This window comes from Lethenteron reissneri, chromosome 34 (assembly GCF_015708825.2).
Source record: "Lethenteron reissneri isolate LAM-NWPU_2019-01 chromosome 34, ASM1570882v1, whole genome shotgun sequence".
In the NCBI taxonomy this organism is placed as follows: domain Eukaryota; kingdom Metazoa; phylum Chordata; class Hyperoartia; order Petromyzontiformes; family Petromyzontidae; genus Lethenteron; species Lethenteron reissneri.
The window spans coordinates 13,384,756-13,408,929 of record NC_083812.1 but is presented as its reverse complement, the minus strand read 5'-3'; the positions used below and the strand labels follow the sequence as shown (position 1 = coordinate 13,408,929).

The following is a 24,174-nucleotide window of genomic DNA, read 5'->3' as shown; positions in this document are numbered from 1 at the left end:
TAATGCTACCTGCAGGTGCAGCCTAATCAGCATATCGGGTTTTTCTTATAGCTAGGGTTGCATACGGTGGTCCAACGAGATAGTGGCGATGGCTTACCACTGTATTGCTCTCGTGACAGTACAGGAGAGACATCACTCGAGCATTCAATTTATATATTTTCTTCTTCATGAAACGTCAGGTGTCAGAGCTCTGGGCATAGCCCATCTAAAACGGCTACTTTGTGTTGCGTTTAACTGGCTTCCAATAGAAGTGACACAGCACATTGCCATACAAGATACTGCACAGTTACAATTTGAGCAGAAATTTCATCCAATAATGGATCGAGCACTCAATACTTTAATTTATCTGAACCATCACAGTAACCTGTACAGACACCGTACCCTCTTGCGACACACTGCCAGACACGCACATGAATACATGTTGCATTGGTCTCCACTCACAATTATACACCAACTTACTCTTTGGTTTTTTCGGTAAAGTCACGTAGGTAAAAAAAGAAAGCAACGTAGCGAAAGCATTTGTGCTTTCCCGACATTGTCTCCACCTAACGAAGGATTGTGTTGCGCCCAAAACGTCGTGATTTAATTGATTAGTTTTTTTACCTACGTGACTTCACCGAAAAAACCAAAGAGTATGGATCCTTGCGGTCATGAAAGCTTCAAATCTAGAAATACACCAACTTGCGTACCAATCCTGCAGTGCTGTTTATTGGCGGTCCCACACGCGTGCATTCAGGACTCGTATAAAAGGCTTTGTGGGGGGTTTTAGGGTGGGTAAAATTTGCAAAAACACATTTCTCCCATGGGGAACGTATTGGGGAAGGGGAGGGTTTTATACAATAGTTAAATAAAAACCTCTTGCTTTTTCCTACCAAAATACTGAACTTTCAATCGAGCGACGGATCGACACGACAAGAGGCACTCACTCGCATGTTGACTACTCATGGCTCTCTCCAGCCTTTCACACGGAGACGTCCAGAAGTGTGCCGTTTGCTGCCAAGATACACCACCTCTCATTCACTCCCCCAGCCGACCAGCGCATGAGCAACAACAACCACTGTTTAGCACTAAGTGATGGTGACATCACTGCAGCGTTTGTGCCATGCTAGGTGCACTGAGGCCACGTGAAGTGCTGAAGGCCTGCTGGCAGGTCACGGAACAGATCCAGGTGCCGTGGGTTGATAGATCACTGGTCGATGCACCAAACGTGTTCCCCACTGTGCGTACTTTCTGCGTTTTCAGCCGCTGGCGCTCTGCTCATTGTGAGCATCACTCCTCTGCCCTACGTTATTGGTGGAGGGCCATTGCCTCAAACTCCCTAGCAGCGTCCTTCATGAACCTCCAGAGGCCCATCTGGACACTGCCGATTCCAGTCATCGGAAAATCCAATCAGCTCCACATCCTGAACCACACCAGTCCATCTCTTTTGTGCCAGGCAGTACATCTTTCGGAAAATGTATAGTACATTAGATACAGCGCCATATAGTATTGGCGTTTACGCGGGTAACCTGTACAGACAAAACGAACCCTCTTCCTCCCACCCCTATATCTACATGTGCATACACACATACGTACACAACCATATCGTCTCTCTCTCTCAAACATGCTCGCCTTTACACGGTGCCGTCTGGTGTTTAAAAACGGGACGTCGGGAACAAAACCCGACAAGAATATTCGATCCATCTACCTGCGGGGGCCCTCCCGGATCAGCGCCTCTCTGCCGCGTGCGTTTAAACAAGGCAAAACCCTGGAGTGGTTTTGACTTCATCTATAGTCTCATCAGCAGGGTGTGGCCTGTTAACAGTTCTCAGTGTGTACAGATGACAGAAAAACGCTCAAAATAATTACACGTTGCTTGCAAAGATTACGGGTAAAAATAACAATACCTACAATCCACCATTTACACGGCACGTCGTGGCAATTGTACAGCGTGGGGAGTGCAGAGCGGACAATCGAGTCGCTGGACTCAAAGCCTCGCCTGCCTTTACAATTAGCGTTCATGCATTACGCGAGTACGGACATATATCATTTACATGATATAGAGTCTCCGTTTAATCTACACTTCAGTTCGTAAAACAATTGTTAAAAATGTTAAAAGCCTTGCAGCGAAGGCCAGCATCTCTCTCCACCCAGCGGTTCAGGCGTAACCCTGGTTACCGCTGCGGCGGAAATCATTTGGTTTCCAAGACAATACAGATGACGCTTTGCGGAGGCTTGAAGTAATTTCATCTGTTGCCTGGTGAGAAAAACGAACATGACGGCGTCAGTAATGACAAATCACCGCGCGTTTCATTTTGTAAAGTTTACTTTTATTCGTCCTTGGTATTCGTGGCGTTATTCAGAATGAGCAACAAAATACCAGTCATTTTAAAATAAAAATTTACAGCATGCCTTCGTTATTTCTCAGTAGTAGCTCCAGTCATCGACATGTGGAATCTCCACAATTGGTTCAGGGGCACTAAAGGAGCCGAGGTACTGCTCTAGAGTTACTGCAGAAGTGCAAAATGATGACCGTTTAATTGTAAACGTACCCTAAAAGCAACACAACTTCATGCAAACATTTAATTGATTTTAGAACATCTTCACCAGACTTACCATGACGCTCCGTTCGGGACAGACAGACGACAGAAGGACAGAGTCAATGTAATAACGCTTTCGATCGAGCTCGGAAGGCGCTAATGAAACAAACGCGCGCGCACATCACACGGCGAACGTACCTCGTACTTTCCCGGCCGAGTTGATGATCTGCTGGAGGCAACGGCCAAACTCCTGCAGAACGCGGCGCTCGGCAACGGCGCGCGTCTCCCCGGCTCCCAGGACCTCGTCCACCACCGTCAGGAGGCAGTCGCACGTCGCCTCGGCCACTTCGCGCGTCACGAAGTTGAAGGGCAGCCTGAGGGGGCAGCGGGCAGAGCGGAGAGGGCACGGGGGCAGTGGAGGGGGTGGGGGTTAGGGAAGCCCCGGGGGAAGCAGGGAAAGTTCCCGCTTTGCCGATCCCACGTGGAGGATGGAACAAGTCGTTGGCAGGAGTTAGGGATGCGAGCCAGGTCTGTCTGGGTTGGCGACTCGGAAAATATGTCCACACCTGGCACACCACATCCGTAATACCTCATGCAATGGCCGCGGCTGCTAAATCACGTACCTCGTTTCTCGGCGAGCAGATAAAACCCTGGTCATAACTCAACACCGACTCTTTAGATGCCAAATTCGTCAAACTTACACTTGGGTCATATTTGATGAAGCAACTGTAAGTAGTGCGGTCCTCTTCTTAAGTGGAAATCCACTTAAATAATGAGTTGTAGGTCCTCTCCGTCGTGGTCGTAGACAGAGCTAAGGCATTAATACTCTCAATCTTGGTTGTAAAAAGCATTAAAACGGCCGCCCTCTTTTTCCCCCTTTCTCCCAAGATCCGTAATGTCACCCCCTTAATTCAACACAATATTACTCATAATTAAGGTTTTCTGGGCTAGATCGCGTAAATATAAATGCGTCCATGTGCTGAAGTAATAGCTAATAGGCACATTTTGCTCACGTGACAAACCTTACTAATCGGCTGTGTCGGGGTGGTTAAACAACACATTTATATTTACGCGATCCCCACCCCACCCCCCCCCCCCCCCCCCTTAGTTTTCCAACGCGTCGTAACGCAGTCGCCCTCGCTGCTCCCTCCTCTCCCGATGCTCCTCACCTCTCCCCGGTGCCATTGGCTGGCGGCCGTGTGGGCAGGTCCGAGATCTGGCTCGACAGCTTGGTCTTGGCGGCCGTCTGCTGCAGCACGCGAACCTCGGCCGCGTCTGCCAGGTGCATGAGCGTCTTGCGCTCCGGGCTCTCCTCAAAGTTCTTGCAGCCGACGCACTTGCACATCGAGGAGCACATGATCTTGGCCTGGTACCCGTTGCACACACGCAGGCAAAGGTCGGGGCGCCGTGGTGGCGAGATGTTAACTACTTCGCCTGGTACGCAGGAGGTCGTGGGTGCCACTAAAGTTGAGCTATCATTTGTGATGGCCAGGTCACTTCTAAAGAGCCATAGAGCTCAGCGGGCTTTACCTGGTAAAATAAATGTCCCTTTTGTAGAGTGCCATTCTATCCCTCTGACTTATGTGCGTTATGAAAGGGCATTGCGCGAAACATTGCTTGTAATAAACTTTTGATAGAATCTTGCAAAATGAAGTCTTAACATCAGCAACCAGCACCCTCGTCGAGATTAGACTTTAAATCCCCTTAAATACAACACAAGCTGGAAAAGGTGCAAAAATGCCTCTCGGTGTTGTGTGGACTTAGCGGAGGATAAGTTGAGGCTCAAGAGGCGTCTCTAGCAGGTGGGTGCAAGTTGCTGGTGGCGGAGGACCCCCCCCCCCCCGTGTTCCCGTCACCTCGTAGCACTCGCAGTAGTTCTTGAGGCAGCCCGAGCGCTTGCAGTGGCAGCCCTTGTTGTGCCGCCGCTCCGCCTCGCCCTCCTTGCCCTTTCCAATTTTGGGGCGGAACGCTTCCGGATTCCGGTCCAAGCACGACTGCAACCGAAACGGCGCATGTGCGTACGAGCACAGACACACGCGCATATACACATGCTCTTCAACACATGCTCACCCCCCCCCCCCCCCCCGAACCTTAGCTCGACAATAGAACAAAATCTGCAACAGCTGTCGCCATTTGACAATTAGTGGCGATGGTGTTACCACTGCGCTTGGACCAGGCTAGGTGCGCTGTGGAGTCATGTGAAGTGGAGAATACTTGCTGGAAGGTTACGGCACAGGCCCTGCTACAACAAGGCCGTAACAGCACATGTCTCCCAAGTACTAATATTTACACACGACAAGAAGAACCCATTTAAGCCGGAGTCGATGGCAGCTTCAGATATTATTTGCCACTGATGTGATCCATGGCCGGGACTCAATTCTAGGTAGGTGGGGATTTTAGCGCAAATTGCTAACCACTGCACAAGTGGGTGGCCAACATCACACCCGGCCAGCTTTGTTTCCCTAATGTCGATGTTTACACACCACACCAGGTACTCATTTAAGCCTGAGACCACCTGGATGAGGCCTAAGAGCGGTTGAGATATTTGCCACTGATGTTGCTCACGAGCGAGAATCAAACTTGGGTCGCAGGATTTCGTAGTTCACTGGTGCTAACCACTGTACCAACGCTCCCCACATATAATAAGACACGCACGCAGAGACGATCTTTAACACCTGGTGATGTGTTGCACTGCCGGAGGCAGGCTCACGATGAATCTAGGAAGCCACGCACACACTTGCAAATGAATGCGCACCAATCGCATGAACCAAGCACGCACCTTGATCGCTCGCTGCCTTTCCGACTCATGCACCAGGTTGTTTGAGCAGTTGCGACAGTTGCAGTTGTAGCAGAATTCGCCATTGGCAAAGCACTCGCAGTACCTGTAAGCAATAAAAACAATCGACTTGGAAATGGCCAATGTCAAGACTCGTGTTCCAACATTGACAGTGTTCAGTAGAACACTCGTACTCGCAGGATAACGTTAAGCTGGGAGAGGTGAAGGAGCAAAAATGTGCTACACATTACATTAAACTCGAGTACGCGCCGAGGTTGTGTGTCTGGGCTCTCCAGCACAAGTTTGAAGTTTCATTATTGACACAGGAAGAAGAAAACAAAGACTGGAGTGACTTTCAAAAGTGCCACGTTAGAGCTTGTCACATTGTAATAACAAAGTACAGGAGTTAAACTACAGTGACGTCATTAAAGCACGATGAAGGTGACCTTGAAAGTAGCTTAAATGTTTTTTTTTCTTTCATAAACAAAGTTTACAACTCATATTGGCCTATCTGCATGAACACAGTCTGGGCATGTATCTACAAAACAATAGGCATTTGTTATATCGGCTGCACTGTGCCTTTAACGAACAAAAATCGTGAGGGTGTTAAAAAAGCCTTCTCCAATTGCGTGTGTAGAGTCTTGTTCTTTCTCAGCTCAATACTCATTAATCGAACAAGAAGCAATGAGCCTCAAGCCAGACTAATTGCTGGAAGTTGATTGGTTGACTGGTACTCACAGCTTGAGGCACTGAGACTTGGTGCAGTTGCATGGTTTCCGGGGCCGGGAAGCCGAGTCCGTCGTCGTGATGCTGCACGCACACCAACACACGGCAACAAATCATGCAGGCAGGCGGGCGGGTGTGGGCAGGCGGTCAGACATTTAGACGGTCAAAGGGCGCTTTTGCTCTGTGAACACTGCTTAATTCACGTGTGGCAACGTGTGGTGGGAACAAGAGCCATCTTTGGTCGTGTGGTGCACCGCCATCAGTTTACAAATGAGCTGTAGAAAAAAATTCTGAATGCTCACATTCATAGCAATGAGCCTTCCACCAGACAACCAGAACTTTCTTGCGCTGCTCTTGTACAGCCAGCTGGCTGGCTGGTGAACTCGATGGCTTTAATAATGCTAGTTAGGCTGGTGAATTTAATGGCTTGTGGGGATGCATGCCCAGTATGTTGGCTCACTCATGGGTTTGCATGGGATTTATGTTTCGTAGGCTGGCGAGTTTGCCTGGTAGGTAGAGCTTAGCTGGATATGTTTCTAGGCTAGCTGGCTAACAGGACACCTGAGAAAGGCTGTGTAAGATTGGATGACCGGATAAGCTGTTTGCGCAGGCTCATGGTTGGAGGCAACGCCTGGGCAGAGTGGCGAGCTGCCCCGCTGGTGCACGTGTGCGAACGTACCCATTGACGGGGATGCGGGTTTGCGTGGAAGGAACGGTGGCAGCAGCCGCGAGGGGCGCCAACTTGCTGATGCTCACGGAGACACATGGCTGTGCCTGCTGCAGCTGGAGAAGCAGAGAGCGACGAAAAACACAATTTACACCACAGGGTCAATTGACCCAATTACACATTTACATCAACTCTAATTGTAGGTATTTTAACTCAGTGGTTCACATGGCAGGGGGGGGGTTAGATAAATAAGGCAGTCATTATTATAACATCAGTACGATATACCGCAGCTTTAATTAGTCATGGTGCGAGTTCATTCGGTGCGTGTACTTGCATAAGAGTGGGAGACGTTGCCTAATCATCGTGTATAACATAATCGACCATTTGACATCAACCCAAGTTGGTTACAATCTCCGAAATGAGCTCTCCTTCCAATCCGATTTCTCAACAACGGTTTTGTCACTCCTACTGCCAAGAGGTCTTGCGGCTGCACAAGTGTCCGAGCAGGAAGAAAACTTGATAGGCGGATTCAATCGAAGAGAGACATGGCAAAATTCCACCAGACACCCTCCTAGCAAGCCAGAACCTCGCAGAGTATCGAGCCAACGATGTGCAACGTCTCAGCAGTTGGCAGGCAGGCGACTTCGCATTGGTGATATATTGGAACTGGGTTACACACAAGATACCACCACGTCAGCCCTGCTAAATGCGGCCGCACGAGCGGCGCGTGCCGCTGGGCCGCCGTGCCCTCACTTGTGTGATGTACTGCGCGGGCATCATGGTGTAGCCAGCGGCGGGCGTGAGCAGCGTGCCGGGGGGCAGGCCGGGCAGGCTCGGCCGCAGCGACGACGCGGGCATGATGAGTCGGTGTGGGGTCTGTCCACGGTTCACCATGGAGCCCACCACGGGGCTCACCACAGACCCCCCGCCGCTCACCAGGTGAGGGCTCGGCGCTCCAAGCCTGGCTACCACCTGCGTGCAAAGTGGCATACGTGCATCGGTAGATGTCGGAGACGAGGCCTGGGGGACTTTGCGGCCCCGTAAGCCACATCTGATCGGTGACTTCATTACTTACAGACCGCGGTTGCACGAGGCCTACTCCGCTACTCTGTAAGGACCCATCAAACGACATTTATCCATTACTGCAAGCATCTTAGCCACACTACATACACAGTACAGTAAACCCTCGGTTTAACGGACCGCCATTTAAGGGATCTCGGATTTAACGGACAAAATTTTCTGATTCAAAGTTTTGTCCGAAGATCAGACAACGGACTTTTCCCCAAACAACGGACCAAGTTCGGTAATGGGAAATCAGTCAGGTCAATATTCGTTTCTGCCTCTTAATGGGTTCAGTATGTATTACACATGTTTTTTTGCCTAAAAATAGATCAAAATAGGAGAAATAAAAGTGGAAAATTTGTTGTACAATACATTTACAGTATTTAGAAATATTTTACAGTACAGTATCGGGTACATAATATCACGACTAAGGTCAACAGTGATTGCTTGACGCTGGGACAGTTTCAACAGTACGGGTTGGTATGGTGTTAAAAAACCTCCCATACTTGGTAAGTGTTGTATGGTACTGAACAATTGTTTATCTCGGTGTGAACTGTATGAATGTTTATCATTTTAGGATGGGTGTGCAGTACTGTACATTCAAGTTTAAATGTCCAATTTAACATGTAGGCTTTCGCAACCAATATTATTCATAATATAGGTTTTTTTGGGTCAGATCGCGTTATTTATAAATGTGTCGTAACCCTCCACCACCCGACACGGCCAAACAGTAAAAATGTGTCACGTTTATCAAAGGACAAAATAATTCACTTCTTTAGCCCACCGGTGTGTTGAAGAGAGAATCAACAGCATATTAAAATTTGATTAGTACGCTGTTTCGCTGATAATTACAATCAGCTTCATTGGGCAAGAATGGTGAAGCTCTCCTGTTGCTCCCGGTCTTAAATAGAGCAGCATCAGGGTGACGTCATCATTTAATTCAATTCAATCTGGTGCAGTGATTCGAGGCAAAGAGGGGGAGGGTATTGTAATTATATAGATTGGTAATCAATCAATTGTTATTCATTGGTATGTTTCCCTTATAAGGAATTGTATTTATTTAATAATACGCTTCCAGGCCGCACTAAGCCTGTAGCTGTCAGAGCGATTGAAGTTATTTCTGTTACTCTCAATTTCAATGGATTCTCTAATTAGTCTTGGCCAGTAATAATTAGTTTTACACAACACTTCAACGTTATCAAAATCAATTGAGTGTCCTTGTTGACAAGCATGCTCTTTCACTGCCGACAGTTGTGTTTGAGATAATTTAATGTTTCTTTGGTGTTCTTTTAATCTATATTGGACAGACGGGACGTAGCACCAGCGTAAGATTAAAAGAACACCAAAGAAACATTAAATTATCTCAAACACAACTGTCGGCAGTGGCAGAGCATGCTTGTCAACAAGGACACTCAATTGATTTTGATAACGTTGAAGTATTGTGTAAAACTAATTATTACTGGCCAAGACTAATTAGAGAATCCATTGAAATTGAGAGAAACAGAAATAACTTCAATCGCTCTGACAGCTACAGGCTTAGTGCGGCCTGGAAGCGTATTATTAAATAAATACAATTACAATTCCTTATAAGGGAAACAAATACCAATGCATAACAATTGAATGATTACCAATCTATATCATTACAATACCCTCCCCCTCTTTGCCTCGAATCACTGCACCAGATTGAATTGAATTAAATGATGACGTCACCCTGATGCTGCTCTATTTAAGACTGGAAGCAACAGGAGAGCTTCACCAATCTTGCCCGATGAAGCTGATTGTAATTATCAGCGAAACGTCGTACTCAGATTTTTAAATGCTGTTGATTCTCTCTTCAGCACACCGGTGGGCTAAAGAAGTGAATTATTTTGTCCTTTGAAAAACGTGACACTGTTTGGCCGTGTCGGGTGGTGGAGGGTTACGACACATTTATAAATAACGCGATCTGACCCAAAAAAAAACCTATATTATGTAAATGTCCAGTACGGTATTACAGTATTAGTACTGTAATGCATTAACTGTATTATTACACTATTATTAATGTATTCATTTATTTTTTATTATGAAGATATTTTATAATTATCATTACCGAACTATCAGTAAGTAGTTTGCGTGTGATTTAGCGCTCAAAATACGTCATGTGGCCTTTAACGGACAATTGGATTCTACGGACACCCCCTTCCCCCCTATTAGTCCGTTAAACCGAGGGTTCACTGCACACATGGGCACTTAAATACTTGCCATGCAGTCTGGATTCATATCATTTAACACAGGATCATGTTAATATGTTTAACCGTAATTACTATAAGGCAATCTTTTTACCACAACACTATGTTTATAATTATATCATACTCAAGTCACATGGCATGGTATGGGACAAGCATTCATTCAGCAGTGAATTCAAAAAGAGCTGTAACTTTTAAAACATAGGCACCTCTAAAGGTGAGCGATAATACATTTTGCATTATTATTATTATTCGATAACATGAAGGTTTTTTTTCTTATGAAGTGTGGCCTGCCAAAGGTATCCGACAATCCTATTTGAACCTCGGAGTAAAGTAAGGAATAGGTTCCCAACTCATAGCGAAGAGTTAGTTATTTATAACTGCTTGTTATGTTTAGTTTGTTGTCCTTCCCCCGCACTTCTTATTAGCACGGTTGGCTACATATGGTGCGAAAGTATTTCAACATACATAGAACAAAGCTTGCCTCAATGGGCTAAATTAAGTCTTTCATTGGTTGATTGACCGAGGGAGGTCATCACCTGTCTCTGAGCCGGAGCAATGGGAATGGGAGGCCGCAACTGAAGTGTGCTGCTTACCGGCTTCGCTGCACACACACACACAAGTAGACATACACACATTTACACACCAAACTTGTACATCCAGTGGCACATTTTTGAATACATAAAACCCACATCTACATACACGGTACACGTGGCCACTTAAAATACTCTGAATATACTTCGCCATGCAGTCTGGCTTTAAAAAAAATGAAAATTTGTTATCTGCATTTACTGTTGCATGGTATATTACCAGCAATAAACAGAGGGCTCGGAGCTACAGGGAGTACTTGTGCTTCATTACTAAGCCTACGATTACAATATCACACGGGGTTTGGCCATTCTTTTCTCTTAATAAACACAAGAGGAGTGCGGGAGAGGGGGGTGGGCGGGGAAGGGGGAAGTGTTTTACTTATGAGAGAGTGAAGAGCTGTGAATGCCGTATGAATTTGAATTAACACTCAATGGTATTCATTTGTTTATCTGTTTTGCGTTCAAACTCAATATTTGTAAAACATGTAAAATCGTATCACCGATTCGTAACTCATACATTCAATGGTAAACGAGTTTTTTTTTGGTGATTGCACTTTGGCACCTGGGTTGTAAATTAATACATTACAAATAAAGATAATTACGAAAATGATGGAAAATAAATCCTAAAAGATCACATTTCCCAACTATTCACCGTCTGCTTTTGCCATTTATATTTTAATGCTGGAAGTCTCCAGTCGCTGCTGCTGACAGTGCAACCTTGGCCGATAACAAATCAAATGGATGACACAAACTGATGACACCGAAATATGACCTTGTAGGATTGATTGCCATCGTGCTCATTATCATCTTTATTTAGTTCAACTCTACTAGTAGTTGCATTACGATTATGTTTTTATGTTATTTACGTTAACATAACAATACAACAAAACAGGTAAGAAACTGCGTGGGACAGATTTTACACTGGAGTCGACCAAATTCCATATCTCATCTCTCTGCTCATTGGAGATATGCTGTGATGAGAGGGAGCACCACAATTTATATAAATGTGGTCCGATTAGGCGGTTCAGCTACGAAAACATTCCTCTGAAAGTCTAAAATGTAAGATGGAACCTCGTATCCAATGGGAAGAAGGACCAACATATTCTCAAAAGTCATTGATAGAGGCATTAAAAGCACTTCTGAATTGCAAGTACTTGTGAAAGCAATGCCACGTGTCGCTTATTAAGACGGTGTGGTGCTGTGAGAGACGACACTGGCGTGCGGTGCTGCAGAGGGTGGTGCAATGTGGGTGGGGTGCCCGCGTGCTGTCACCTGGCAGGCCCTGCGTGGTGTGTGTGCTGACTGGCGTCACGAGACGCACGTAGTGGAATTTGCTGCCTGGCACCGATATGGGCTGCATGGTGGACATGGGCATCGAGAGAGGCTTCACGCCGCCCGGCTGTGTACTTGTCTTCACCTGTAAAACACACACGCACACGATTAACAATAATTACATTTATATCCCGATTTTCATCAAGGACCTCAAAGAGCTGTACAGGACACAGCAGCAACAGACACTCGGCATAAAAATATAAATACATTTTAAGAAACATTTACTAAATGAACTAAAAGTTTAATAAGCGGAAATGTATAAATAGGTTTAATGGCGCATTTTAAAAATGTCCACAGGCTCAGAGATCTTGATATCTTGTGGAAGAGCGTTCCATAGCCTGGGAGCTACATGGGAAAAATCTCGGTCACCCATAGACCGAAACCTCGACTGAAGAATGCAGAGAAGATCTGCGTCCCCAGATCTTAGGGACCTTGAGGGGACATGGGTGCAGCATGTCAATGTTGTAGGCTGGGGCAAGAGGGTTCATAATGAGTACAGGTATCTCTCCCCATTTCCGAACATTCGGTTCAACAAAAATTTGCGCTAACGCGATTGACAAATTATGGACACTTTTCGATGATCGAAATCGAATTCCCACATTAACGAAATTTCACTACGGCACGCGCCGTGAGATCAAACAAGCAGCAGTATGCGGGAGGCTGCGTATCCATCCGCGTCGACGTCACAGTATCCCTGCCGTGCAACAGTAGCGCCTCCACATCAACTTTTGCAAGCATTCCAACATGCAGATCTTTTGGAGAGTTCCCTGAAAACGGTCATTATTTTTCATTCAAATAAATTATTATTCAATCGTTTTACTCTTTGTTCCTTGTTATTATTTTTGCATTTTATGTATGATCAACTTATTTTGCACAAAACGTAGCCAACCGTATATTTTTAGTTTAGAAGTCGGAATTTTTTGTATTAAATTAATGGGAAAAGCCATTCCGGTGGATGAAATGTCGTTCTTTGCGTGTTTTTTTAAAGAATGCATTCCTTTCATAAATCGAGGGATTTAGTCGTCTGTCAATCCACTGCTGATGAAAGCTCCCCCCCCACGCTGTGTTTGCCATGGTGGGTGTTTAACCATAATTCACCAAGCTTGTCAGCAAGGGTTGGTGAAGAGGGTGGGGGGTTGGGAGGTCCAGAACGGATTCAGATACTCACCTATCGTGTTAACCTTGACTGTGGGAATCAAACTCAAATCACTGGGATTCATAGCATAGTTCATGAACCATTGCGTCACCTCACCGCCCCTATATTCATCACTGTATATTAATAACTATAAAAGAAACTCGCATTCAAAAATAACGCTAACTTAAAAGGAATATATATTTGGCAACGTTTTGGGAAATTGCTCTCTTTGATTGCCCAAAAAACACCGCCCGTTTCCCTTTAAGGCAGCGTGACTGACAAATGTATTGAGCGCTTTTGTTAATTGTGCTTGTGCACCACTGCCAATGTGGTAACACCACGTAATTTGTTCAGAAAAATTCAAACCGCGCTGCGCTGCATTGCGAGTTGTCACCAATAGAATACCTGGGTCAACAGCTTGCCGGGGGAGCCGGCCTGCTGCTGCTGCAGGATCTGCTGAGCGACTGCCAGTGGGAGCGGCATGGCGGTGACGACGCGTTTCTGGGGCGAGTTCACCGGCGCTGGCGACATGGGCATCACCGTCATCTGCAAAGACACCATGGTCATGTTTTAAACGAGCACGGAGCGCGCAGAAAAAGTCTGGTATCCACACATGCTCAAGCAATCGGAACAGTATAATATAGAATTCCTGTTCATGTGTGGACAATGTACCTTAGCCCATGAACAAATCACATGGAATGCACCCCATCTCCTCAAGATCTCAGAAGCTAAGCAAGACTGAAGCCTGTTGATGGTTTATAAGCTTCTGCAGAGATAGTATACGAGTAGGGGGCAATGTAGTAACATTAATTGTTGCAGTGTATGACTATGCCCTCTGCCTTCACCAACCTGCACTGACCAATGTGCTTACGGACAAACAACTCCCACGACTCGCATTGTGTCGGGAAGCCCTCATCCAGCAGTATAGATTAGCAATACGAGCTGTGCACGTATAACACACCTTAGAAGGAGACTTCAGTGGGGAGATGGCGATCTTGCCTCCAAGCTGGGGTCTCCCAGGAGAGCCCTCGGTCGTCACGTGGGACAGGGTGAAGGTCTTGGTGGGCGTTCCGGGGGCACTGCCTGAACCTATGCAAACCAGGCATGGGGTTAGAGATGAGCCTAAATTTTATTTTTTATTTTACCAGGTAAGGCCCACTGAGCTATTAACTATTTTTCAGAAGCGACCTGGCCACAAATAATAGTTCAACAAAGTGGCTTATCACGTGGACATTTATAAAAGCCAAATACTCTAAACGCATGTTTCTCAATGTGGAGGGAAAACCTGTTGAAAAATCCATGCGACCATGGGGAGAACATGCAAACTCCAACTATACCGCAGGCGTCAGGGTCAGGATTGAACCCATGACCTCCTGCATACCAAGATCTCGCCACCACGCCACCCCTACATGCACGGGTGTGCTCACCGCATCTGCATTGCAACTTAATATCGTCTTAAATAATCAACCCTCAGCTGTACAGGACTCTCAACTAAATATGTTGAAGATCACATCAGGTAGAAATAATCAGAAATGGGCATTAACCATCAGTTATGAGGATGATGCTGTACAGATATACATTTACAGTAATCCCTCGTTTAACGAGGTAGATGCGTTCCCTATAAGATCAGCGTTAAGCAATGAATTACTGTATATACATTACAGGGCAAAAATAAATATAATGCAAATTTGAACCACATTTGCCATATAAAATCAGCCTGCATTCATCCCATAGCGGGACAAAGAACTGAGTTGAGGGTATGCCGTCACATACTCGATAATTTTGGGCGTATACCCAGAATTCCTACAACGCTCAGCCACGCAGCTCAAGAAAGTAATTCCTCACCGACCGCTCAGAAGTCAGGTCATAATGGGCGTGTTCTGCATTGTGCAATAAGTGTTCCCAAATTCGAGCGAATACGTGTTGTGTGAACACATGTTAAGGGAGGATATACTGTGTATACGCGAGACATACATGTGACATGTGTGAATATATCTCCTCTAGCTGCATGGGCACTTAAGACTCGATATCAGGTTGTGAGTTCAACAGTCGGCCAGAATTCCACTCAGTCCATCATCCCTTCAGGCTTGGTAAATTGTATACCCTTTTCTGCGAAATCGGCTTTGTATAGATTGCCCACGCCGTGGGAATGTGGAATTGACACTACTGGCTTCAGGTCACCAAAAGAGATATGCATTGCTCCATTTCTCATTTAAGTATGGAGAGTAATTTTCCTTGATGACTGCAATTAATCATAATGGTGCACTGCACAACCCTTGTAACACGCACATGCATGCCGCAGATTAGCTAGGGGTGGGAGATTGCTGATGTAGAACGTGCAAAGAGTGCATGTGTGCGTATGTGTGCACATGCGCGTGTGTGGGGAGCGCAGTGGTTAGCGTACTGCGTTACAAACCCAGCAACCCAAATTAAATTCCCACTCATGGCCAACACCCTAACAATTATCTCAACCAGTTATGGGCCTATCCTCGGTCGCCTCAAATGAGCACCTGGTGTGGTGTGTAAACATCGCCACTCAGGAAACTAAGGTGGCTCGGCATGGTGCTTGGGTGCCGTGCCGGCCTTCACAGGTGCTCACTAAACAGCACCTGCCCCAAGAGTCTGTTAAGACTTAGGGGGGGATCTTTGTTTTTGTGTGCACACGCACGCATGTGTGTGTGTGGCTACCGCTGATCAGCGTCCCCCGGCCCGTGCTGGGCATGGGCTTGATGATGAACTTGGTGATGATAGGCCCACTGCCCCCCGAGTGAGACGGCCCAGCCATCTTGGTCACCTGCACGCAGCAAAACCCCAGGCCTCATTTGAACATATGCACACTGCGCCATTTGTAGTCCTTTTTTTACATAAAAAAATACTAGGTTGAATTAGCGCCAAAAAGCACATCTTTTTAGTTTTTTCTATGTCGCAGGTGCTTAGCACGGTTGGATATGTATGGCGCTAAAAAAAAATCAACATACACACAACTAACAATGCTCCTGATAGGTGAGTTACAATTTTTCAATGTGTCATATACACCTGGTTTTACATGAAAAGTTTAAATAAAATGTATTGCTCAAAATCTGTTAGTTTTCCTCGTGTAAAAAAAAGTATTGTGTTCTATATATACTGGTTTGTAAAGGCCAAATTGGTTTTGATGCCAATTCTAACTAATGTAATAGCATTAAATATTACATATTTAATTTGAAGGAGACAGTTCTTATTTATTTTGTTATTTTATAAATCTGCACAACGAAGACAATAACAATTATTTATAATTTCTTACCTGAAATGGTATAACGAGCCAAATAGAAATAAGAACGAAATCAGCATAACATTTTTTACACAATCAACTTAGGAATGCTCCCAGAAGTAACTTTCAACGTCGTCGCAGTTAAAGGAAAGCCAAGAATTTGACGTTTGAATTTACCGCTTTGTGTGCGTGGCAGGTCTGGACATGCTGAGTACCAAGAATGCAACAATGGTTTAAAATTCTTACGCTTACAACACAAGCATGAGAATAATGTATGTATGTATGAATCCATTATTTATAATTCCTTTACGTTCATAACACTATCTTAACACAACTGTAGATTCTATAGATTCACACCACTATAAATCCTACAGGCATCACAAGGCAAAACATATATAATAATTTACGTCAATTAAATCATGCTGGATTAAAGGTCTTTCCACGCCACGTAGGTCAAGGGAGTTGTTGGACCATATTTCACCATGCTGGTCAGTTCAGGTTGGTAAAGGGGAGGGGAGGTGTCAAGACCGGTTCAGATATCACCAAGCTGTGGCCTGGCCAGAAATCAAACTCCATATCCTTGAATTCACAGTGCAGTGCAGTACGCTAACCACTGCACCACTGCTCACATGCGAATCATTATATATCTACTGAACACGTCAGTTATTGTCAATATGCATTTGTCTACGAGCTGGCAGCCAGTACGTCTGTCCACACTATTCCATGCCAACGTATGCCACCCAATCAGCCGCGCACACCTACCTGCATCGAGCCGAGCTGCCCTGGCAGGCTGCTGCTGGAGGCCGGTGTCTGCGTCGTGCCCGTCTTGCCCACAGAATGCACCGCCAGCACCACCGACTGTCCCTCCCCAGCTTTGCCCTGTGCTGAGGTCATGCCGGGGGGCATGGCCAGCAGCATCTGCTGACCTTCTCCACCGCCGCTGCCCTTGCCCTGTGCACCCTGCACCGTGAGGAAGATGGGCTGTTCGGAACCTTTCCCCCCGCCGGTGGTCAAGCCGCGCACCTGTGTCCGACTCTGCACTTGCGCTACCGTGCGCCCGCCTTGCGTGCTGAACAGCACCGCCTGCTCCAGCTTCCCCTGCCCCGGCGAGCTCTGCACTGTCTGGCCATGGCCTTGCTGCAGCGTCAGCATCATGGGCGCTGGCTCTGACTTGGAGGCGGCCGAGCTTGGGGTGGACGTGCCTCCGCCCTGCGGCACCGACGTCTGCTGCACAGCCTCCGACCGCGGCTGCACCGTCAGCAGGATAGGCTGGTCGCTGCCAGGCAGCATCGCCAGCAGCACCTGCTGCCCTCCACCCAGAGCCATCCCACTCACCTGACTGCCTCCTTCTGACATACCCTTGTGATTGGCCGACAGCGCCACCGCCGTGATGGGCTGACCGCTGGGAGTCGTCATGGTGATGACGGGCTCTGTTGTCCTGGTTACGGGTCTCGTGGCAAACGACACCGTCGAGACGGGCCTGGTGGTCACGGCAGCGCTCGTGGTGGCCGTGCTTACAAGAGTGGCAACAGTGCGAGAGATCGCCACTCGTGCGGTCGCTTGTGCAGTGTCCAAGGAACGCGGCTGGCCAAGTGTCTGCGTCGCAACGGTCGGCGTGGGTTCAGCAGCTGCAGCAACAACGGTGGCGAGTGAGGCTCGAGAGGGAGCCTCGACAGTCGCCGGTTTCCCCGACAGCGCCGCGATCTGCCGCGTCATCACCTCGACCGGAGCCGTCGCTGCCTCCTCCGCAGGGCCGGTGAGTTCCACCGAGATGATGGCCACGTGGTCCTCAGGCTCCATCGTTAGCATCATCTCCTCGTGCTGCGGGACAGCCATGGGCTCTTCCTCGTCTTCCTCGTCATCACCCGCCAGTCGTACCTCCATAATCTCATCCGGGAGCAGCCCGTCCACCTCTGTGTCCATGGTGACGGCTGTTGGTCACTCCCTCCGCTTCGGGTCGAGGTCCTGCGTTGGGTGTCGCGATGATTAGAGAGGACGGTGCGGCCTCGGGGCGCTGTGAACGCAACCAACGACAGGCACGCCGGAAAACTGTTAAGGCTGCCTGTACCTTGTAGTGGGAAAGAGGGGCAAGCAGTTTGGAGGTGAGCACGCCAGACATAAAAACCATAGCCCTAATTAACTAGCCAATCAGCCTGCAGTTACCACTCGCTAGCCAACAGCCACTACCTGGCATAGCCATCTAGTCACATGTCAGTGTACTAGCCTATCAGCGACTAGTCACAGCCAACTAGCCAAGGGACCACTAATCATGAACCAAGCGGTTAACCAGCATCTCGAGTCACAGCCATCTAGCCAATAATAGCAACCTACTTATTGGCATTAACCGTAACCTTAAACCGATCTTTCACATTGTTGTCAGAGCTCGTTTTCGCTTTGCAGATTTGGTGTTCGCGGCACAGGTTCTGGCATGATCCCCTGACCTTGCCAAGCAGCTCTCCCCAGCTGAAGGCGCATACGATAGCGCGTAACGTGTATTTCTGGGCGAGTTCGATTAGGTGTACAATATAGGCCTCGTAGTAGGGCCAGGTACATGGGGCAGGGTTCGTGGTGTACAAGACACGTGCGAGTGGTTTTGCTACTTTTCAGATTAATGTGCCGAATTGTCAAATCGGGCCTGGACATTACATTTCTGATGACCCGGGAAAAAAATGTGTTCGTTTCGGATTGAAGAACAAAAAGAGATGTCGCGAAACTTTGGCAAAAATATGTGGGGAGAGGAAAAAATGAAATCTGAAACGCATACCACAACCGGGAAGATAGTTTGGCGTAAACGTATAGATGGGCTAGTTGAAGGGGCTAGGCGGGCAAATGGGGTCACAGCAGACACGAGTCCACGGGCCTTCATCCAGCAGTGGAGAGGCCGTGGTTGACCCTGCCGCTGCTGCCGCTGCTGCCGGTGAGTGTTGGCGGCAGTGGAGGAGCCTACTCGGCCCGACCCCTGCCGTCCTCCATGTTCAGGTAAAGGCGGGGAGAGACTCGCCACTTTCGCTTCTCGCAGTCGCCCCGGGGGCGCCTCCGACACGGACGGTCTCTGAGAGCCAAGCGTCGCGATCCGCCCCCAGGGCGTCTCGCACTTCCAAACAAACCCCCTGCGCCCGCCCGATTTTTTGACTCCGCGTTTTTTTTGGGTTTAACCCTCGCGCTCTGAACAAGAAGTGTAATAAACAAGAAGACGCGAGCTTGCAACACAGCGCGCGGTACCGCGGTTGCCGAGTAACGGCGGAGAGACGACCTCAATAAACTGGGAGCGCGAACGATACCGCGGCGGCCTGGCGCGCCGTCTTTACGAAGCGTCCGCTGCGAACAAGAAACCGAAGGGCGTGCTAGGTTCTAAAGTAGCAACGGGAGGCAGAGGCCGCGGGGACTGAGGGCGGCTTACCCAGCGCTCCGCTTCGCCGCCGCCGTCGCCGCAGCCGCCGCCGCCGCCGACTTCTGTTGAAAAATTCCCGCGCGGGCGGAGCGCCTCGCTCTCCCGCGCGGTGACGTCACGGCGCAGGCACGTGACCGCGCTGCGTGTGACGTCATCCTGCCCGGAGTTGTGTGGGACGGCCGAGCGCGTCTGGGCTCTGGCGCGATGACGTCATGCCATCGGTCTTCCCGCGCGGTGACGTCACGGCTCGTAACGTCATCCTGACGGGAGAGCGGGGCAAAACGCGGATGGGTTCTTGTGGCGCGATGGCGTCACGTCCTCGTTCGATGCGCGCTGTGACGTCACGGCGCGCTACGTCATTCTGCGGGGATGGGAGAGGGGGGGGCAAACCGCGTCTGGACACTTCTGGCACGATGACGTCACGCACCTTCTCTTCCGCGCGGTGAACCGTGACATGACGTCATCACGTCGCCTTATACGCCCTGGGATATAAAACCCGCCGCGCGTATGTGAACTGGGAAATGAGTGGAACATTTTAGGCGCTCTGAATACGGGCGACTCCCCGAAACGTCGCCAATTGTACATAATAAAAAAAAATCAAGCCAGTGTCATTGACAGATGTTTTGACTTTATTTTTGTTAATGGTGCTTGTGCACCGTGGCCAACGCAGATATAAGGTTCAACAAGTTGCTGAATTTTAAAGTAAAATATTAATAATTATTCCGATTAATTGGGGGTGATGATGGTGCAGCAAGGCTGGCGTCATCGGGTTTCTCCCATCGGGTTTTTCATGGTTTTAATTAAAAAAACGATAATCTCAGATGGCCAAAAATCTTGGTTTATTCGGTTTTATTGCCTTTTAATCCCTATAATTATAGCCCCCACCAAAGAGAAGACGTAAAAACACGTTCCGCTACAAGATGATGGTCAAAGGTCACAAGACGCCGATGGAGTCTTGGCTGTCCGATGGCAGTGAGTGGCCCGAGCTGCAAGCTGTCCAGCATTGCCACGTGCAGCGCCACATCCGAGAGGAACTTCCACCACGACCTTCATTCACTCCGAGCTGAGGAAGAGCCCGAGCGTGAAGTCAAGAGCAACATTGAGATGATCGAAGAGGACAGCGAATCCGATGACTCTGGCGCCGATTGACGACAACTTGACTTGGATTAAAACCATGTTTTTTTTCGACAAAATCATTTTTTTTAATAAAACCAATAAGCCAATAAAATGTGGAAAAAAATAGTTTTTTTCCACCCTTGTGGTGCAGTGGCTGCAAAGAGGCCCAGATTGAAATGGTTGAATTTTGACTGACGTGTGGTCAGCATATCGTGATCGGCAGCCACGTTAGAGCCACTGCCAGACGACGACAATAGAGCAATTTGCGGGGGGCAAATTCTTTCAGCTTGGGAACGTTTTGGCCGTCTCCATCCCCACGGTTTTTGGCTGATGCAAACGAATCCAAGGTTGTTGCTAACTCACACGAACTGATGCGATCGCTCCATCCTCCGCGGCTGTCATGTTGGCGGTGACCTGGCCATAGCGCGCAATTCGCCGGTTCAAATCCAGCGGGCGCCCTGGTTATTACCGTGGATGCATTAATAACCACAATGATCCATAATACCGTCGAGGTTTTTGGGTTAGATCGCGCGAATATAAATGTGTCGTTAAACCCGCCGCCACCCGACACAGCCAATCGGTAAGGTTTGTCACGAAAAAAAAAAGAGCCAATTCGCTACGAGTTCAGCGCACCGGTGTGTTGGAGAGTAAACCCACAACATTTAGAATTCGAGTACGACGTTTAGCCGGTAATTAGATGTAGGCGAAAGCCGACGGGTTAAACTAACCACAATGATACTACGTCATTCGCTAGAGGCCATTATGTGCTGGCGTCAGGGTCCAAATTTGACAAAGTTGATCATTACACCTGTCAACTACTTATCAGTGCCTACCTTATTACAGACCAATGCAGACTTCAGGTGTCACCCCTTGCCTCTTATAAATCTCAACGTTCATCCTATACACGACTATACACTACGCTATACACTATTATACACTGTGCTATACACTATACACTACACTATACACGACACTACTACATACTACTACATACCTTTCGATTTAAAGCTTTCGTGACTGCAGGGATTCATCTTCTTGGTTCTTTCGGTAAATATGCTAAATTCCTCTGTTGATATGCAAATTCCTTTGTCAAGGCGCCCTCCTCCTCTAACCCAGCTTAAATATACGCTGCCAAGCTTGGTGGTGTTCATTCAGACGCTGTCTTTCCGACAGCCCTGTTCTTCACCTGAGGACGTCTGCTTGCGTTGTGGCCTGAAACGTCGTCAGAATTGTATTTTATTATGTTTTATTTGTATTCTTTTATTATTTCCCTTCTACTACATAGCTGTCAACCCCTTATCAGTGCCTACCTTATTACAGACCAATTTAGACATTGGTCGCCCCTGCCATTATAAACCTCAACGTCCATTCTACAAAGTCCCATCACAAGGGAGAAAAAAACAAATACAGGCAGTCCTCGACTTACGACGGAGATGCGTTATGACGACCCCATCGTAAGTTGAAAATATCGTAAGTCGAAGATGGCCTCGCCTACCCAGGAGTCTTAAAGAATTGTGATAATTTAGCAAAACAGAGCAATTTACAGTACCGTACTGTATAAACTATATACTGTATGTATTTATTAAATACAATACTGTATTGCACAGTAAAATGTAAAGTAAAAAAACAAGGTAAATCATTAGCCTACCTATATGAATTGCAATTTCATAGCAAGTTTTTTCAGGAAACAATCCTGTCTGCTTAAAACACTTTTAACGTGCATTGAACGTATTGTATCGTGGTAACCTTAAAATGAAATCGCTAAAGCTACGTATCATACAGGGCATTGAACGTATCGTAATGTATCACATTGTACTGTACTCACCAAGATTCTGTCCGTCGTCTACACACTTGAACGATGTTAGGTTGTTGATGGCAATTTTGTCGTATCGCTATAAGCATCGTAAGAGCGAAATATCATAAGTCGGACCATCGTAACTCGGGGACTATCTGTATTTGCCCGTATTGAAACGGCTGTACGCCGTATGGACCTAAAAACTAAATTTCCATGTACAAGAATATGGGGTCAACCGTGTGGGTTGATAGGTATGATAACAATACACCGCAAATTGGACATTTTGGACAACAACATAGTCTTGTTGTTCGGAAAAATGGAAGGAACTGGAAAGAGGAAGACCTAATAGAGAATGGCTTCATGACGACTTAAAGAGATTGGTGCCAGAGAGATGTGGCTACTACTTGAGCATGTTGGCACTCCAAAACAGAGAGGAGAGTGGAAACAACAAATGACGAAATGTGAAGATGATACCACAAATCGGGCTTACAAATAGCAGCAAACATCGCCCCCTATTGGCAGTCCACTGCCCCAGGTAACTTGCACTTTTTAACACTTAAGGCGCGTGCGGCGTGCGCTTCCCACCTTTGGCTGCTGCTCCATCCTTAGTCTCAACCAGTCATCATCCCTTCTAGCCATGGCGTGTACTGCCCAAGCCCACTTCTCTTAAGTCCATTTTGATGTCGAATTATCGCGAATCCGTGTGCTCTTTTCGGTGTAATGCATGAGAATCGATGACAGTAATAATACCCCGATGTACGCCCTCCCGTTTTACGTACTTCTGCTATGACGTACTCAACTTATTGATACCCAATCCCGTTTTACGTACTTCTGCTATGACGTACTCAACTTATTGATACCCAATCCCGTTTTACGTACCGTGGTACCTCGGCTTCACGTACTCGAGACGTACGAGCTTCACCATGAAGACCACAATGTTTACGTTGCACGGCGACATTCAAACGCCAGGTGGCCCCGAAACGTTAGCATTCCTGACTGTACTGTATGTTGCACTTCTTTCGCACCGTACGAAGCCAACCGTGCTAATTGGAGGTGCGGGGGTAGGAGAAATTAAACAAAAGCAGTTCTAAATAAATTAGTTTTCAATCTAGATTTCAAAGTGCATAGCTCCAGTGGATTCCTTATGTCGGAACGAAGAGCGTTCCAGACGGACGCAGAGGCGCATCTGAAAGTGCGTGAAGCAGTGACCGTCTTTGTTCAATGGCCAGCCATGAAAGAGACTACGGTAATCTCATGTGTACACATACTCTATGAATATATTTTTCCCCACATGCCATATTTATGGCAACTATATTTTTTATGCAGGTGTAAACTATTTTTTAAGTAACTAATAATAATACATGTAATATAATAGACAATAAGATACACTTACTTTTCACACTGATGGTTGTACAGTATAGATGCCCAATGGGTTATTGATCAGCTTCTGTTTTGGAAGTGTATCACGTTACGATCCACCCTTCCATCTCTGTGCTTCGATTTTACGTCCTGGTTTTCGAGGAACGCATCCTGGGTGTAAACCGGGGTGTGCCTGCATTTTTGAATAATGCAATGTCTGCAATTGTTTTA

At 47.2% G+C, this 24,174-nt stretch overlaps 1 protein-coding gene across 2 annotated transcripts; it reads right to left on the bottom strand.

Annotated features, from left to right (window-relative positions):
- Positions 1-692: 692 nt before the first annotated feature.
- On the bottom strand, positions 693-19,851 carry LIN54 (lin-54 DREAM MuvB core complex component). Of its 2 annotated transcripts, none has more exons than XM_061565325.1 (15): positions 19,683-19,851; positions 17,045-18,247; positions 15,721-15,826; positions 13,994-14,121; positions 13,438-13,578; positions 11,838-11,982; positions 10,515-10,579; positions 7,442-7,660; positions 6,701-6,804; positions 6,034-6,105; positions 5,299-5,401; positions 4,376-4,513; positions 3,689-3,885; positions 2,718-2,893; positions 693-2,236 (listed from the first exon to the last, which is right to left on the bottom strand). In XM_061565325.1, the coding sequence occupies exons 2-15, from the start codon at positions 18,203-18,205 to the stop codon at positions 2,226-2,228; spliced, it is 2,766 nt and encodes a 921-aa protein (XP_061421309.1). In that variant the 5' UTR covers positions 18,206-18,247; positions 19,683-19,851; the 3' UTR covers positions 693-2,225. The 2 variants fall into 2 exon arrangements, with proteins under 2 accessions (XP_061421309.1, XP_061421308.1); XM_061565324.1 differs by having other exon boundaries at positions 17,045-18,296; positions 19,683-19,849.
- Positions 19,852-24,174: the final 4,323 nt, after the last annotated feature.